Source organism: Trachurus trachurus (assembly GCF_905171665.1).
Source record: "Trachurus trachurus genome assembly, chromosome: 4".
Classification (NCBI taxonomy): Eukaryota; Metazoa; Chordata; class Actinopteri; order Carangiformes; family Carangidae; genus Trachurus; species Trachurus trachurus.
The window spans coordinates 4,546,675-4,565,707 of record NC_139898.1 but is presented as its reverse complement, the minus strand read 5'-3'; the positions used below and the strand labels follow the sequence as shown (position 1 = coordinate 4,565,707).

The following is a 19,033-nucleotide window of genomic DNA, read 5'->3' as shown; positions in this document are numbered from 1 at the left end:
TAGTTAGCGAAATGGTCATTCACTGTGACTGGATTTGTTCGACCCCCGGACAGCATTGTTAAAGTTTCAACTCTGGCGTTACAGTGTGTTTATACCTTCAAGGAAATGTAACAGAGTCACACTACTGGAGGGAAGTCGTAACGTTAGTTTACTTGTCTGCTAACAGTCACGCTAGGTGGCGCGCTGGTGCTGTGCTTCGCTACACTTGTTATCCCTGTTGTCCAGGGATGGAGCTAGGTTAGCTTAGCTCATTTAAACTCTCCTGAGTGTGTCAGTGTGTCGCTCTCGGTCGGGATCATGGAGTTTGGTTCGGGATGAGCTGCTGCTGCGTTGAAAACAGCGGAAACTCTCGGCTTACTTCACTAAACGCACAACTAAGGCGTTCGGCCAACAAGTGATTCATTAGAGAATTAAAACGGTTACAAAAAATAAAATGAAGTATGCGTAACGTAAACCTGGGATTTAGCTGCGTGCCACTCCAAGGAAGATATCGTGTTCACCGGTAACACAGAAGTTGAACTTCCAGGTAAGGTCAGCAGTCTAAACAGTAGATTTGTTGTAGTCTTTTATAAAGCCATTTGTCTGGTGCGGTGCAAAAGTTAATATAATGTATTAGTCGGTTTCACACGAAGATCCTGTTACGCGTGGGACAGAGCAGGTCTGTGTGACTCAGCTCGGTTGGACTTATTTGTTGATACAGGAGAAGATGGTTTCCATTGTGCTCCTCGACATTGTTAGTGTTCGTCTCTCTTAGATAAGAGCATTAAGTTTAAGTCAGCCTATCTGGAGTATGACAACAGGTGTTTACCAAGCGTCACTGATTTCTTATAGCAGTCGTATTGGATGTACTTCGGTTCCTATAAACATTAAAACCCGTATGTCGAACGAATGTACTGGGTTTAACGTCGTTCACACGTCCATTCGTGTTAGAAGCAGTGTGCCTTTCAAATTAAAAGCATGGCACTTTTTGTTAGGATAGTCGAGCCATAGTCGGAAACCTATGGGAATGATATATATTTGATGATAATGCTTGTAGTCCTAATCAACCCGAATGAACTAACGTACACTTTCAAAGTGAATTCAGGTTCGGGTTAAGCCTGCAGTGTTTAGATATTAATTTAGGGTATTACTCGACAATGACAATCTATGATCACTTTTGTCTTTTCCTTAAAACACAAGTTTCTGTTAAAGCCTAGACCACAAGAAAGACCACAGGCTATGAATAATCAATTTTAGGTTTGCAATTTTTTAGCAGCAACAAGTGTATCCTAGAAATATGAGTTGTTCTGAGTAAAATTCAGTTTGTAGGAATCAACAGATTTTGTTTAATTGATAATGAACAGAAGGTTTATGTTTCAATAGACCCTACTAATTATTCAGAAATTTATATTTTGTTGAATTTATGTTTTTTAAGGTTTAGATATTAGTGAATACAATTAATTACTACTATGCCATCTTGGTCCTATTCTTCTCTGCTACTTGTTAGCGTTTCTACTTTCTGAATGTCTCCTCTTCCTCATAACATCAACCTGGTAAGGGGATGGAAATGATCTGGAGGCTACAATCTGGCATATTTACATTTAAATGTCCATAAATATGCATGGTCTCTTCTTTCCTAAATAAATAAATTGAAATTGAAATTGAAATTATTTCATGCTGCAAACAAATCTACAGTTAAAACACGATGTTCTATTGCAATGATGATGTCTAACACTCACAAAAAAAAAATCCACCAGCAATTCAGAGTAGATTAAAGAACAATCTGTTTTATTCTGAGGGCAAACTAAGGTTCAGGAGGATTTAAAAGATCAGTGGTATAGCATGGGGTCAGTCCAGCTGAGCTAAATGATCAACAAAATCTTGATCATTTCTAAAACTGACAGTGGGGGGAATAATTAGTACCAGTCCAGTTGTAGTTTTCCGCTCCCTTAAGGTTTTTAGCACAGAAGACTTCAGGAGGGTGTTACAGCACCAGCACAGTGCTGGATCAGAAGATGCAAATTATACGAGAGTATTTTATGAATAGTAGATTGAGCCTACATTTATTAAGTAAAACTCTATTTGTAGAACAAATGCTTATTATAAATTGAGAGAACATTATTCATCTGTTTTAAAACCATCTTTTTTGACAGTACCATGGATGCTGAGGGATATAGAAACGATGTGCATTACACAGACGCAGGAAGCCTTTGGCATGCGGTGCAGAAACCAGGAGATCTGGATCAGAGGAGCAGAGATGGAGAGAGCTGGAAGCTGGTGGATGTATTTCTCTCAGGAGGTGCACCATGGGGGTTCACACTCAGAGGCGGGCTGGAACACCGAGAGCCACTGCTCATAACCAAGGTGAGTAAAAGATTCTTATCCCCTGTTTCCACCTAAAATCAGTGGGTACAGGCAGGCAGCTTTTATTAATGCAGTGAAACCTGGTACTAAAAATCAATTGACTCCTTGTCCACTGCCAGTCGAGTTTACTTTTCTGTTGGACTGAGGACACGCATAACTGTAAGGAGTGACTTCATCACATGCATTTACAGAGAGCACACACACACACACAGATCCACTGGCGAGAGAGTGAGCTCACAGCTGCCATGCAAACTGGTGAAATAGGCCTGTCACATCTCATCCCTGAAAAAGCGTGTTATCTGTGTGAATCACTTCCATCTCTAATCGTGTTTAAAATTTGACATTCATTTATGGACAGCCCCTTGAAATGAACAACCATCTTGAGGGGTTTCATCCCTGCGCAGCTGCTGTGTTTCTTTGTATTTATTTATTTTATTTAACCTTTATTCAACCAGGCAGATCATTAAGAACAAGTTCTTATTTACAGTGAAGGCCTGACAAAAAGCACACGCTTCTTGAGGGGGAGGGGAAGGGGGCTGTGAAAGGAAAAAAGGTTTTTATTTTAAAGATACCTGTTGAGTGTTGTCTGCAACTCAGCTGTCATGACCAAGTTATACTCTCAAATGCAATATTAGTGAGTGTAAAGATTACATGCAATAGAAGTGTCAGTGTCATAGTAAACCATTTTAAATGTTTAAAAGCTGAGGGTTTCCCATGTTAATGACTAAAAAAGGCAGCATTGTGAGTATTTTTATGTCTGTGTACAGCTGCATCAACAACAGTTACTGTCCCCTCAACATCCTTTCACACTACTCAGTCTCAAAGATGATTTATACTCCATTCAGGAGATCTTTATCAGAATGGTTTAAAGTGACTACGAGGAGTTTCAGAAAGCAAAGTGTTTTCACACTACATTTCCCATGAGCCTCAGCACGCACAGTGAAATTCTTGGACTGGTGCAAGCCGGACAAAAGCGAAAACATTTTGCCAAGAATGTTTTCATTAATCAAGAACGAAAGTCGGAAGTTCGAAGACGATCAGATACCGTCGTAGTTCCGACCATAAACGGCGATTCGGCGGCGTTATTCTCATGACCCGCCGGGCAGCGTCCACAAAACCAGTAAACTAGGAAATGCTGGGCAAGTTGACCACTAAATAATAAAAACAAAATAACTATAAAGACAAAACAATATATTTATCGAAACTGGACCCATTAAAGGGACAACGAGGAGTTTTGGAAAGCAAAGAGTTTTCACACTACATTTACCATGAGCCTCCGCGCACACGGTGAAATTCTTGGGCTGGCGCAAGACGGACGTCTTGCCAAGAATGTTTTCATTCATCAAGAATTAAAGTCAGAGGTTGGAAGACGATCAGATACCGTCGTAGTTCCAACCATAAACGGCGATTCGGCGGCGTTATTCTCATGACTCGCCGGGCAGCGTCTGGGAAACCAAAAGTAAGGAAAGGCTGGTCGGCTCGTCCAGCATTTCCACCACTAATAATAATAACAAAATAAAGATAGAGACAAAACGATATATTTATCGAAAATGGACCCATTAACAAGTGTGAGTAACATAGATTCATCCACATTAATATGAGACTTTTTTTGGTTCTGCCGGTGGAGAAACTCCTCGTTGTCCCTTAAACAAGTGTGGGTAACTCTTTTCTAGCCAAATCCAAACTCCTCCGGGTCTGTTTAAAGCAAAGTGTAGCATTGCTCTTGTTGTTGTGTTTGCACAACCAATGATTTTTGGCAGCACCGGCCCAGACCAACTTAGATTTCAATTTTAGTAGTCGTCATCTAACTAAACACACTCTGCTCACTGCTCTGACAAATCATTGCTGATTTAGCAATATGGATATATACCAGTAATATACACTGCTTCAATAGCAATATAAACTGGATATGATACATAATGGAAGTCAGTTACTTTTATGGTTGCATGAACAAACCCTGGGCTTGCTCCCTCCCTGCCTCCTGTCTTGTTAAAGCGGCGTGCAACGAGTGACATGCAAACAGCCAGTCATTATATTGTTTGATTAGCACCAATAACAGCGGAAGCAGGGAGTGAAATGGGTGCAGGTGGTGTTAAGACAGTGAGGAAACTGTTAACATAAACGGACAGGTCAGTTTGTCACTATTGTAGGTTTTTTTTTTATTGTTTGGTAGTTTTTCCTAACTCGCATCAGAACACCACATTGTGTTCACTGTGCAGGAAAACTGCTCTAACCCAGAGTGGGAGGATGAAAAAAACTTACTTTATCACTTGAAGCACTTCCACCCCTGACATGACCACCATCTGCTCCATTGTAAGACCCACAACCCACAGACAGACCACAATAAAGTACTCAGCAACCACACCAAAAGGCCAAACAGTATAAGAACATAACATACATTTTTTCTCTTGGTTTCTAAAAACAATAGTTAATTAAATATAATTAATTGTGTCCATTCAGATTGAAACCTTTAATCATGACAACATTTTTGCCTACTTCATGAGTGGATGAATTAATGTGTGTAATGTGAATTTGGTACCAGATGTAAGATGGACTGGAGTGACTCTTCTCTAGTGCCACCATGTCAACACTTCAGTTTGTTCTATAATCAGCAAAACTAATGACAGTTCTATAGTTCTACTTTCTTTTAGGCTAGTTGGCCAATGTTAGCGTGCTATCCTGCTGAAAAATAGTAAAGTTTTGGATGTTGAGCACAAATTTCAAAAGCATGCCACTCAGCTCTCTTCTCACTTCTCCCTCCCTCTCCCTGTACTCCCAGCCCCTCCCTTACATTCCCGTCATCTCCACCATCTCAGCTGATGCAGGGGTTTGTTACAAGTAACCTATGAGGCAGCCATAGCAAAAAGCTCTGAGGAGCTAATACTAGCTTTAACACCAGCAGAAGTGTATTCACATATTGATTGACAGCAGGGAGCTCCTCAGAATGTTAGAAACTCGTTCAAAAACTTAAAAGGTAATATATCTCTGCACTGCTGCAGGCTGTTCAGTGACTGTTGGTGACAGAAGACTCCGACCGCACCTCTTCACATCACAGATTTGTTTTGGATCACATTTCAACATAGACTTTTAAGAAAGTTAAAAAAACAAAAAATACCATGACATTAATATTAGCATGTTAGGCATTCTTACAATAGCATGTAAACTGCTCAGCCTTAATGAGCTGCTAACATGGCTATAGACTTATATTCATGTTTTTGAGCTATGGCATTGGGACACTACACCATGGAGACGTGTTGAAATGCTGTGGTTATTTGGCAGATTGTGTCTGTATGTGTAGTAAAATCAAAACAGAATAGAATAGAAAATACGGTACTTTATTAATCCCTAGGAGGGAAATTCAGATCGTCCAGCAGTTTACATAACAATGATATGATATAAATGATATAAAATGATATAAAGTAAACATGTAACCTAACAAAAGGCATTGTGCATTTTGATGGCAGCAGGAATGAAGGATTTCCTGAATCCAAATGCTTTATAGTCACCATTTCATATCAGCTTTCCAAAAAAACAAAAAAAAACATTCAACAGAACATGAACATGAACCATAGCTTGCAATCCTTGTATGCTCTGACTTTAAGTGGGCGATATGACCCATAATATGCAAACAATGGCCATGAGAGGGAGACTACCTAATCACCGTCCAGCCCAACCAGCTCTGAAATCACACTGTAATCTCAGTTCTCTGTTGACTGTGTAATGATTTACCACCAAAGACCTTGCTAGTTGATTTGACTTGGTAAAATACCAGCACCTGCCTGATGCTGCTTTTGCTCACCATTTCTGTATTGACTCAGACTGGTGGGGGTCCAAAGTCCAACTCCGGTGGCTGAAAGCCTGGATTTCAGGCTCCATATGGGCTTTGGGCAGTACAGTCAGGACCACCTTCATTCCACTACCTTTGGTTTTAGTGGCATGTGATCCAAATGACTAGAATTCTGACCATTTTAAGTCTTTAAGCTGAGAGATTAAATGGCAAGGTCACATTACTGAATTGAGTAGAAGAGTGAGGCATTGCCTGGCCGGGCTGCAGTTCTCTGGTTTGACATTGACAGAATTTAATTGTTCACATTAAGTCAGTGAACGCCACATCCTTACTCCAGGGACCAACAGAAGTGGATCTGTTTGCATCTGCTGGTGAGATATCGATTCCTCAGAACTTCTTGCAAAGTCTTTTACTCTGAACGTTTTGGCTGCTCCTGGTTCGTACATTCTTCAGCGATCCCATAAAATAAATTGCTCGTGGGCCAGACTTAACATGGGTTTGTCAAGCTGTCTTCAGATGCATCAGAGTTTAATTCGCTGTCACTTACGCTGGGGTGTGTTTTATTAGATCCCACCTGGACTCCTTTTTTTGCTTTCTCATTTTTGTGCTGGGTTGAATTTCAGTTTCGGAGGGTAGCATGTGGTACCAGGAGCAGGACGAGAGGAATGTTGGAGCTTTGTTTGATTTTCTAAATGTAGTGAATTATCCGTGACAGCCTGAAGCTCGTAGGAATGGCATGATGGGATAAATTAAGTCTGGATTAGTGATTTGTGGTGTTTCGGAGCAGTGCTCAGATTATAGTCATTGATTTACAAAGGTGTGTTGTTGAATTCTTCGTGTGAGATAGATAAGGATGCAGGTAAATCTTCAATTTGCTTTAATGTATATAAAAACACCACTGTCTTCTTTATCTTGAAAAAAATGTTGATAGCTCTTATTCCCAACATTTGTCTGTTTAATTGGATGACGAGTTCAGCTAAACATATGCTTATATTACCCTTGCACCCTCATCTTCTTCACTAGCACATAGTTTTGTGAGGGCAGTTTTAAAATAACAGCACACCTCTATTGCTGTGCGAATAGGTAGGAATGACGTAGGTGCCAAATTCTTGGCAGATCAGATCAATTCCTGGATTTGTATTTTGTGTTTAACAATAAAACCCAGCATTTACTCTGTTCTTCTAAGAAATACTTTGTCCTTGCCAAGTCAGGCTGTTGTAATAATTCCCCTGTCCACTGTGTTCTGCTAAACCATGTCACATAGCAGCAACTCTGTGGTTTCTGGTGAGGTTTCCTACCACTCACCATCTCAGCCACACTGCACTTCACTTTTTTTTGTTGCACCGCACATTGCCGAAGTCATCATAAAAGTAGTTTTAATATTTTAATTAGATTTTTTTTTTCCTTTGTAACACCCTCTTAGTTTTTATGTATTTCTGCTGCAGCGTGAGTGGTGAGCATTGAGCACACTGGTCTTGGCAGGATGGCTGTGTTTTATAGAAAAACCTGAGGAACACACGTTTGTGAGCAGGGCCAAACTTAATAACTTAGTTCTGCATTCTCTGAGATTGCTGAAAGGAAAGATAGTAAAAAAAATAAAAAATAAAAAAGAGGGGGGGCCCACAGTTTGATGAGGTTTAGAGCATTGGTTAAAAAATATCCTGGATTTAATTAAAATTCTTAACATTCCACTCATAACTCAGGTTATGCTAAAGGTCTTCATGGACTTTAGGTCCTTAGTCTCAATAAACATAAATAATCCTGTTTTACCAAACACAGCTGGGCATGCATCTCATACATATGTTTCCTCTGATCGAATTTTATGCTGAGGAGAGAATTGTTTACTCTTTATGAACCACCACCAAAACCACAGCGAAATATCTCTGCTCTTCCATGCTGTGATCCATCACCTGCAGGTAAACAGGTTTTACCCATTACTGAATCTTTTGTGACATTATTGTGGGGTCAGCTTGTCCCCGGGTTGCTCAACCTCCAGAGCTAAGATGAATTATACAGAATAGGTTTATGGTTCGTGGGAGCAGAAAGACTTGAAGTTTCAGATTCAGTTTTCCGTTTGTGGAAGTTAAGAAGACAAACTGCCGAGAAGATTATTGAAGGATGCTTTGGCTGAGACAAAGGAATGAATCAAAGTGGGCTCTTGGATGGAAATGTTCTCTATTTTTATGCAAGAGATACAAAGTTATAAACAGTATAATGTCTTAATAATATGCCATAACTTATACTGAACTAGTTTTCTGGCTCATGTGGGAATTTGGGAGTCTCAAATTCATATGTTTGATGGTAGTATTGTGCAAAAGGCTTAAAGCTCCACTTCAGTTGTATCTGTAATTTTAGATTTATGTGTAGTACTCTTGATGGCACAGACAAACAAGACTCTTAGTTTTCGTAAAAATATGGAAATTGTTTGCACAAATCAAACACAGTTTAAAATAGACAAGGTTCTCTCTTAAATCAGATGCTTTATGATAAAGCATAAACTATATGCTTTCATCATAGAGCATCTGATTTAAAGGGATAGTTCAACAATGGGCCCATTGTCATAATTCCTATAGTCTTAGTTCGTTACCTTTAATATGAGATAATAATGGAACGTTACAAGATGGAGTTGTTTTTGAGGTAAATTCTAGGGCTGCCCCCGACCAAAGATTTTGTTGGTCGACCAGTAGTCGTCACTTATGGCGATTAGTCGACTAATCGACCCCACCTTGAGGGGAAAAAAAAAATTTAAAAAAAAAAAAATATATATTTTTTTTTTTTTTAAAGCAGATATCAGTGGAATGTTTTTGTTAATATAAGTCCTAAATAGTCCTATTTTCCGTCAGCAATCACTTACATGAAGTATTTCAGCCTAAACACGAGTCTCTCCGTCACTCTGCTCTGCTGTAACCCGAGGAGAAAATTTTCCTTGTGGGATACAAGTGTTATCCAATGAGGAGAGAGAACGGCATGAAGGGCTGTGTGTGCAGCCAAGGGATGCGCGTGAATGTGGTGACGTAGCACGAGGACCAATTGATGCCTGACTAGGGCGGGGGCTGCTAACTCATGGTGCGTTCAAAGAAACTCGTACTTTGTGTTTTTCCTTCCTGTGAAGTCATACCAGTTCGATCTGGTACGAGTTCACGGGTCGGAAGTTACGAGTGGCCGTTATAGGGAACTTTCACAGACAACAGGATGGTAAAAACACGAGCTACGGGTTACCTGGAACGCTACCAAGTCGTAGTTGTGACTTGAAGCTGTAACTTACGGTTTCAAAAGCCTGCCTTGAACGCAGCATTAGCCGAAACGGCCGTGAAGCTGATATCTGCTTTAATAATTTTTTTTTTTTTTTTTTTTTGCCCGCGGTCAGGTTGAGAATTAATTAATTAATGCTCGTGACTCCGGCCGTGTTGGGTCCGAGATTCAACAACAAGCCGGTCGGGTTTCACCGTTATTACCGGCAGAATGCCTGTTTATCACCAATAAACACAGTAGATGAGGAGGGTAAAAAGTTACTGAGCTCAGGCTGTGTGACGGGGATGAGGGGGTGGGGGTCCGCGGTGTGGAGCGGTGCGGGCATAGACATGTGTCTGTGGGTGCGGGTCTCTGACTGCAGCGGGGACTATCATGGATCCGCTCCGTGACACTGAGACTGACCGCCGGTGAGCGCTGTGGGACGGGACCGGGGCTCAGACAGCACCGCTAATGGTGACAGCGGTGAGAGAGACGGCCGTGCAGTGTAAAAAAAAAAAAAAAAAAGTGTCACGTCACGACTTCCTGTATCTGGCCCTTCAAAATAAAAGCCCCATAACCTTTCCTATACAGTTCAGTCATTGATGTTGGCTTAATTTTGACAAGACACGGCTCCAAATGTTTTTTTTTTTTTCCTGCGACCAATCGACCAATGAAATTTTGGTCGGCTAATGATTTTTTGGTCGACCAGTGCTTGGTCGACTATTTGGGGGCAGCCCTAGTAAATTCATACAAAACAGCTGATGCGGGTTCCCGTCGGGGGCAGTTTATCTGCATTTACCTTGAAAACAACTCTGTCTCGTAACGTTCCGTTATTATCTCATAGCGTGGTGAATGTGCAGGTCACAACTTGTCCACCAGAGCGTTTTGGAGTTGTTGGATTGTGTATTTGATGAGTTTGATGAGGGAAACCAAGAAATCCCATGAGCCTCCGTAGCGTAGCTCTGAGCAGCTCGCGGCTCTGCTCCGCCGTTCTAAAAAATAGCTTGCACCGACAATTAAAGGTAATGAACCTACAGCTAAGACTATAGGGATTATGGCAATGAGCCAATTTGCCAAAATGATTAACCATCCCTTTAAGGGCATTTCTATATACTAATACAATACAGAATACATTGGGAATACATAGTCAGAGTCTCATATGGACACACTTCAGCAGCTAGCTGATGAACAAATAATTTGTCCTTGGAATTTTTGGATGATTATTCAGCAGGTCTGTGTAAATAACAGCTGAGTCATATGAGATAGCTTCCATTTTTGAGGGTCGACACACTAACCACGATAATAAAACCTTCATTTATGAAGCCTGCTATTTGTGGGTTGTGTAAGGAATTCTTCTTAAACTGTCTTCATGTCAAAAAATATTGAATGAATCTTGCCCTTAACTTCATACGTGCATAGATGTATTGCAGATTTGACAGGTAACATGATTGTGTGTTGTCTTTTTTTTTTTTTTGAAAGAAATCCAAAAGGCCAAGATCCAGTTTAAATTTAGAGAGACGGATGATATAAAACTAAAACCTAAAAAACACAACAAGCTCTGCAAAGGTCAACTTTGGGTGCTGTTGTTTATTCAGCTGCTGTTGGCTTGTCAAACTGCAATGAACATTCTCAATGATGTGTGCAGCCGATGCTGAAAACCATCCAGGAGGCCTGAGAGTTCAGTCCCCACGTTAGTGCCCTGTACAGGACATCTGTCAGCAGAAAAGACACATTCCTTATTCTCACTGCCACCACATCCTTCCCTTCATGTCCCACAGAGAGACCCGAGGCTATTTTTAAGGGATATTCAGGCATCCAGGATGGCTGCAGTTTGACTGATTGTAGGCTGGAGGAAGATGGTAAACAAAAGGACATGGCATGGCCCATGCTGATTGTGCTACCGTGGTGAAAAATGTCTGGAGACGCGGTATGCATCTCCTGCCTTGATGTGTGAATGCCGCCTTTCATTGCCCCTCTGTTTTCTTTTATCCCACAACTTGACGTTCTTTGTTATTTTTATTTACAGTCTAAAATATTTGTTTTTCTCTGACTAAAAGCCTGATCAGTATGTAGCTCTGGGCTGTTATACAGTTTTCTTGTCAAGTTGTTGATCTTGGGGACATAATTCTGACATCTGTCATTATCATGAACAAACATACACAGTAGTATTCTCCTGTTGTGACAAACCAGCCCTGCTCCTGTGAATGTGGTGAGAAGGGTTTTGTAGTTTCTGTAAAACCGTGGTGTTTTGTGTCGGTTTTAAACACTGTAACTTACAGTAAATAGATCAGCCAGTGATTCAGTGTTTCTACAAAATACACTACCATATCAGGACCATCTCAGGAATCCAGCCAGCCATCATAAAAAAAAAGAAAAATCCTCAGCCTTAACCCTGCTTTAAAATTGGAATTCTAGAAGAATGAAAAGAGGCTATATTAGAGCTATTTTGGCTCTGGTTGTTCTGTTCTGAGGAAAAAGGCCATATAAGACGTAATGGTCTGTAAATGTACACATACCTCTGCAGTTGAGTCATGCAGCCCCCTCTCACAGGTTGAGTGGAGGACTGATAATCAGCTGCAGAGCTCGGCTTTTGTGTGTTAATGTGCCAGCTGCCAACTGCCGAGCCGTCTTGCACCTCTAATATCTGACTTTGTGCGTCAGTGTGCGGACAGCCCTGACCTTACAGCTCGGTACATCTGACATTTGAGAAGCCCTCTCTGTGGCTGTGATTCTTTCACTTCAGTATCTTATCTTTGGCGGGTCGTCTCCAGACATTCAGTACATCAACACCAGCGGTTGCTGACTTTAGTACACTGTATTCAGTTCAGTGTGCCTGCATTTGACAGATGTGTTGTTTCAGGTGTCGGTAAGATACAATAGTGTTTGTTTTTACATGACACTAATAGTTTGGACAGCAGCTTTTTGAGTTATTTTTACAGTCTTTGATCCTCGTCTTTAGAAACTGGCCTACCTGCTGTTAACTGGTACATAGTGCTTCTGTCACTGTTAACCTATGAGGTGGTGCATTTCTCTCACATACTGTATCAATTAAGCATTTGTCATGGCTGCTATGCTGCTGATGTGTTAGTTTTGATAACTGTTATGCGATGTGATTGAGATTATTGTGATATTCTAGTATTTCATAATATCCAGCTGTCAAAACTTGGTGTGTAGCACTTGTACCGGTAAGTGTATTTTCCAAGGTTTTATAGACTAGAACACTGCGTTGATTAACTGAGAGAATAACAGATTAATAAGTTAAAAGGGACCAAACTGTTGGAACCATGGTAAGTGGTATCAAAAAAACTGTATGCACCACCGTAAAGTTGTTTTTGAGGTAAATTCGTGCAAAACCACTGATGCGCGTTACCGTCGAGGGAAGTTTTTCAGCAAGCGGTCTCTGCATTTGCCTCGAAAACAACTCGTCTCGTAACTTTCTGTTATAGTGTGGTGACCAAGTGAAACCAAGACATTCCATTAGCCTCCGTAGCGTAGCTCTGAGCAGTTCTCCGTTCTAAAAACAGCTTGCACCGACAATTAAAGGTAACAAACCTACTCCTAAAACTATAAAAAACGAACGAACCTACTCCTAAATCTAATTTGCCAAAATGTTGAACTATCCCTTTAAAAGCTCCAGCAAATATCAGATTTTTGCATATCCCAAAATTTTAAGCACTGAGAGGCAGAAAGCAGCACTCCGCCATTCAGATGAACACATATACATGACACAATTAGTGTGCCTCATCCTTTGTACCTCCTATTATTACATCACGATAGAGTACACGTTCCAGTGGTAGAGGTTCATGAAGACAGTTTGATGTCATCTAGTTTCTCTGACTGATGTCATCCTCCGCTCATACCGACGCACAAATAAACTGGACTGTGATGGAGCGGCTGATGGACATGGAGGATGGCGTAACGCTGACAGTGTGAGAACTTGGTGGCAGCGCAGTCCAGTCTGACACTGTCAGCTCTGGTGTCCAGCTGACAGAGCAGTCAGCAGCCTGGCAGGACAGACACTCCACAGTATGGTTTAATTTCATAACTGAGTCAAGATGTCAACTTTTACTTTAAACCTTTGAAACACAATTACCTACCCACTTCATATACAAAGACATCAAGAAGAGGAAGTAATGTGACTCAGGCCATGTTTACACATAGCCGGGTATTTACAAAAAAGGATATTTCCCTCTCTAAATTTTCAAAAATAACATCACACCAGATCGTTAAGAGCTACTATGAGCATGTCAAACCTATAGATAGCAATCTTGGAAAAAAAAAAACAATAACAACATCATCAACAAATGGCACGTTATTCCCTCGTGACGCTGATGGATTTTCTGCTTCATATTGTGACGTTCTAAAACTTTGTTTACCCCTGTCTATATGCAAACGTGAAAACAGAGTTTTTCCAATCTCCACTTTGGCCGGATTTTTCAGATGTAATCGTTTTAGGTGACTAGAAGCTCCGTTTTCATGTAAAAGGCCAGAACACATGGAAATATCAAAATTTTTGCTATGTGTAAAGTGGGCCTTTAAGGGATAGTTCAACATTTTGGCAAATTGGCCCATTGCCATAATCCCTATAGTCTTAGCAGTAGGTTTGTTACCTTTGATTGTTGGTGCAAGCTGTTTTTAGAACGGCGGAGCAGAGCTGCGAGCTGCTCAGAGCTACAATACGGAGGCTCATAGAATTTCTTGGTTTCGCTCATCAAACTCATCAAATACACAAGAGGCAAATGCAGAGCCGAAAAACTGCCCCCGACGGCAACGCGCATCAGCAGTTTTGCATGAATTTACCTTGAAAACAACTCTGTCTCGTAACGTTTTGTTATTATCTCATAGCGTGGTGAATGTGCAGGTCACAACTTGTCCACCAGAGCGTTTTGGAGTTGTTGGATTGTGTATTTGATGAGTTTGATGAGGGAAACCAAGAAATTCCATGAGCCTCCGTAGCGTAGCTCTGAGTAGCTCGTGGCTCTGCTCCGCTGTTCTAAAAATAGCTTGCACCGACAATTAAAGGTAACAAACCTACTCCTAAAACTATAGGGATTATGGCAATGGGCCAGTTTGCCAAACCCTTTAATATTGCCAAGATGCCCTGTGTCGTGGTGGGGAGGCCTCATGGTGTAACCTCAGTGTCTACAGTCAGTTCCCTGTGAGGAGGTTGTTTCTTGCCCGTCATACCACTTTCTTTTGGTACCTTGGTAAACGGTGTTAATTCTAATGTAAATTCTCTCCCTCTCCACCTGCTGCGTCTCTGTTCCAGGTGGAGGAAGGCAGCAAGGCGGCAGCTGTGTGTCTCCAGGTGGGGGACGAGCTCGTCAACATCAACGAGATTCCCCTGAGTGGTTACAGACAGGAGGCGATCTGCCTGGTGAAAGGCTCCCACAGGACCCTCCGTCTGGTGGTGAAAAGGTACGTAACCAATCCCCGCTCCCCTCCCCTCCCCTCCCATGCCATGCCCTCTCCTGCTGCATCTGCTGCTGTCACCAAGTGCACCACACCACCGCCCCATCCAACCCCCACCCCCACCCCCCTGCCCCTCAGCCTAAGAGCTCACCATGGTAACATGTCCAACACACCGAGGTGACGGGGAGTAGAGGCCTGGCCCTCGCAGCTGTTTTTCTGCAGACTAGCTGATGCTTTCTGGGATGTCTGTTGCTGTCACCGATGTGTTCTGTGCAGCTGGATGGTCCTGTTTTGCCAGGTTACAGTCAACGAGCGGTTTGACAGCGTGTGACGTTTCTTTTTTTTTCCTTTCTTTCTTTTTGTACTGTGAAGTCAAAAGAAGGAAGGAGAGGTAGTGGATGACATCATGCCCTCTGTTTGATAGGCAGGTAGGAAGAGCAGACAAGGGGGAAGTTATGATGCAAATGACATCGTATGGCACTGAGATGTTTTGTAACAGTGTCGTCAGTGGCTCTCACGCCCTCTGTGATAACGTGTTTCTGGTTGACACTGTGTCCTCTGCCAGCTGCACACGTGCCACGCAGCTCGCTCTTTCTCATTCAGCACAGACCATGATGAACAGTGGACTCACAATAAATGAATACATTTACTCTTCTGTCAAAAGCCAGTCCTTGTGACTTATCGAGACTGTCGTATTGTTTTGGTATTCAAACTTTAAGTGATGAATCATTTGTTCACCGAGTACTGGAGTCCTTCGTACAAATGACCTCGCATTGTGTGAAACACTAGTCCCATTGTCTCTCTGAGCTGTCTGCCTTTCTCTCCGTATTGTATCATATCATAATGTAATCCCTGAACAAATCCTACTGTACAAGGAAGTCCACTCACCATTTATCCTTCCACAAGGATGTGGCTCTGGGGCACACTCATTGTTTTATTCTCAATGGATGTGTTTATTATTGGATTATTAAACTGGAAACAAGGCTGTGTTTCCGTCTAAATCAGAATCTATTTAATTAAACTAAATGTCATCCAAATCTGATCAAACCACACCTGTACAGTTCTGAAGAAGCCGATTAGCTATAGTTTTTTTTTGGTTTATCTTAATCATTATAAATGACAGCAGCCTCGGGGAAATGTGACGTCTTTTCAAATGGAACAGGAGCTGGGTTTAGTTGCAAGAGTGACTTTTCATGTTTGATTGTTTGAGTGTCTGAGCTTATGCAATAAGGAACTGTACGGAGATGTGGTGTCGTTAGATAAAACGTCTTTTCAAACCGACATCCAAACGCACACACCTTGCTATACCATTGCTCTACTAGCTACCACAACAGAAAGGTCACATCAGGTAGAGTTTAATCTGAAGGGAAGGGCTGGCAACCGGCCCACATTTGTGACATTTGATTGGATAGATGTATGTATGTCAAAAAATATTGTAAGTGGATAACATGTAAGTGATGAATGTGATGTTATAGTGTCACTGTGTTAAAGCCGTGTTATGTTCAGATAAGGTCAGAGGACAGGTTACTGCAATGTGCTGAGTTGTCAGTGAATGCGTCATGCTTAGAGGTCACGAAGCCTGTCAATCATCCCAGCTACCTATGACGGGATCCGTACCAGGGATTGGCAGGAAGTGTTATTATTCCGGCTCATTTGTGGAGCGAGTTTTAGTCTGCAATGGATGTGAAGTCATATGGTAGCTCTGAAATCACATTTTAAACCAGTTGGGTTTGTTGTTTGGGATTTGGCTGTGAGCCACAGAAGCCTGTGTTCAGTTAACGGATAAAGATCTGGTGAAAGCAGCTAACGGCCTGTAGCTTCATTTCTGAGGGAGGCTACGATGTTATTTTCATTCCAAGTATTAGTTAATTTTGTGGTAGTGGTTTGTTTATATTTCTTAAATGTTTATTATCAACATTGTAGTGTTTGTGAGAATTGAGACTGTAAATGAACATTATGCAGATACAAATATTACTTAACATGTCCAGGGTTTGATAACCTGGCTAATCACTGTGCTCATCAGCTAGCACGTCCACAGAACTGATTGTGTCTTCCTGTGATGCTGCGGTTGCTGCTTGTATTTTTCATTGTGCAACAAAGGAGGAAGAAGAAGGAGAATGAGGCAGAACTGAAGGTTCTGGATACTGTCATTCCACTGAGCTTGTGATTCAAAATGGAGAAAGATATTTCCTTACAAGGTCAAGGCTTGTTGTTCATTCTGTATTTTCGACCGGCTTTTTTTTTTTTTTTTTTTTTTTTTGTTATCCCCATAGGACTCTCAGTCTCTTCTGCCCGTCTATGTTGAAACATTTACTTTGTTCTGAAACAACACTCTCGGATGGCATGTCCACACAGTCATTTTCCACGGCCACAATAACAAGTCTGTGTCTGATTTAGAAAACGGCTAAGTGATAGTTCATCACCGAACCTCAAAGCTTCAATTCCAGTCCCGCTCCGTCTGTAGTCTGCTCGCTGTGTTGAAAGCTTGGTGTTTGGGGCTTGGAAATGAAACATTCACATCACCATCTGGACCCATATGGAGTCCTGATGTTTGTCTACAGTTTTATCCCGCAGGTGAATGCCAGCCATGAAGCACCTCTGCTTTTTTATCTCAGGGATAACGCTGGATAGTTGAACGTGGATCAGGAAACCGTCGCAACCTGCTCCTGCCTACAGGTGCGGTCGGGAGGGAGGAGCTCGATGGCAGCAGGCCGTGTATTTTGCATGCAGTGACTAATGTGAAACTGTTGGTAGGTACGATGTAATTTGGGAGAAGGGAGAGAGAGAGAGGCATCTCACACGTCACTGAGAGGTGAACAGATAGGTGTGGCAATCTGTGGGAAAGCGTCCTGTCGTCTTAGCACATGCCTCAACAAAACCATTGTTGACTCTGTGCTTCTACTTCAGTCTGTCAGAGGAGGGGAGCTCTCAAGTATTCAGCATCAAAAACACAACCAGGGTGTGAGCTGATGTTAAATTACATGTTTTTTTTGGGAGGGAGGGCAAAATTTGCTTCAAACTTGCCAGCACTAATTACTGCATACAGTAGAGCACTATAATTGCCCCTCATTGACACATGGTATTTACAGTACATGGGCTCCAGCTTGCTGTTCCTCTGCCACGCTAACAAATGTCGTTATTTGGCTAAGTGTGGTAAATCCTAGTTAGTAAAATATTACCAAGTTGTATAATAATATAAAAATGTATAAATATAAAATAACAAAGCAGTTTAACATTTTTTATCTGTGCCGATGGAGATCTGAAATCTGTCCCATTTACCTTGGAAGCCTATAATATATCAACATTGATGACCAGAGTGACACTTATTATCCACAATGCTTGCACATTGTCTATGTTGGGGCTCTCAGGATTTTATTCCCCACGAGGACCCCCACAGTCCACACTGCCTGTCTTTGCTCTCACTTGAAATGTTAGGGGCAGAACATGAAACTTAACTTCAGAGCCAATCATAAAACTTTACAGCATGAAAATGGAAGTTTGTTGTGGCTTTTGGTTTCCCTCTTCTGGCACTGAAAGAGAAGTACCACACTCACTATGTAGCATTATTTAGAAATGAAAGAGATCTTCACTTCTATAGCACAAGGGGGTAAAGGTTTTTTGTTTTCGTTTTTTTTTTACAAGTTGTTGGGTTATTAAAACAGTTGTGTGAGTTACCACCATTCATCTCCGTGGTTATTTTAGATGAGTGAGGCCTGCACAGTGGTTTGGTGCACAATCCAATTATACTCAGGAAAGCTTATTGGCCTAACTCACAGTGTAAGCATTCAGTAGGGGTTGCAGTCCACTGGCTTACATTTACTGCTCTTTGTTTTTTTGAATAAGCTCATGTAGTATGTTTGGAACGCTGTGCGCTGAATTCTTGTTGTAAGTAGATTTCTTAAAATTGTTTGGGTCTCAGCTGAGGAAATCATAGTTTAGGGATTTCAGTGGTGCCTCGTCTTAAGTGACCCCCCCACTCTGCTCCTTTCGTTGGTTTGTTCCATTGCCAAGGTGAGTTGACAGCAAGTCACCGGAAGTGGATGTCAGGAGTTTCACAGGGTGAAGGTTTCAATCAGTGAAATACACAAAGTTTGGACTGTGATAACTTCTTATGAATAATGTTTTTTTTTTTTTTAAGTATATTTTTTTGGCTTTTATGCCTTTATTTGATAGCCATAGTAGAGATAGAGAGGAAAGGGGGAGGCAGAGAGAGGGGGAATGACATGCAGGAAAGGTCTGCCCGATGCGGGATTCGAACCG

The 19,033-nt window shown here is 41.6% G+C and overlaps 1 protein-coding gene across 1 annotated transcript in view; it reads left to right on the top strand.

The window, feature by feature from the left end:
• Nucleotides 1–389: 389 nt before the first annotated feature.
• shroom2a (shroom family member 2a) overlaps nucleotides 390–19,033 on the top strand; it is a 40,052-nt gene continuing 21,408 nt past the window's right edge. Inside the window, exons 1-3 of the mRNA XM_083969762.1 lie at nucleotides 390–526; nucleotides 2,133–2,343; nucleotides 14,631–14,779. Coding sequence (XP_083825888.1) covers nucleotides 2,137–2,343; nucleotides 14,631–14,779 — 356 coding nt within the window. The 5' untranslated portion in view covers nucleotides 390–526; nucleotides 2,133–2,136. The remainder of the gene's footprint in view (nucleotides 527–2,132; nucleotides 2,344–14,630; nucleotides 14,780–19,033) is intronic.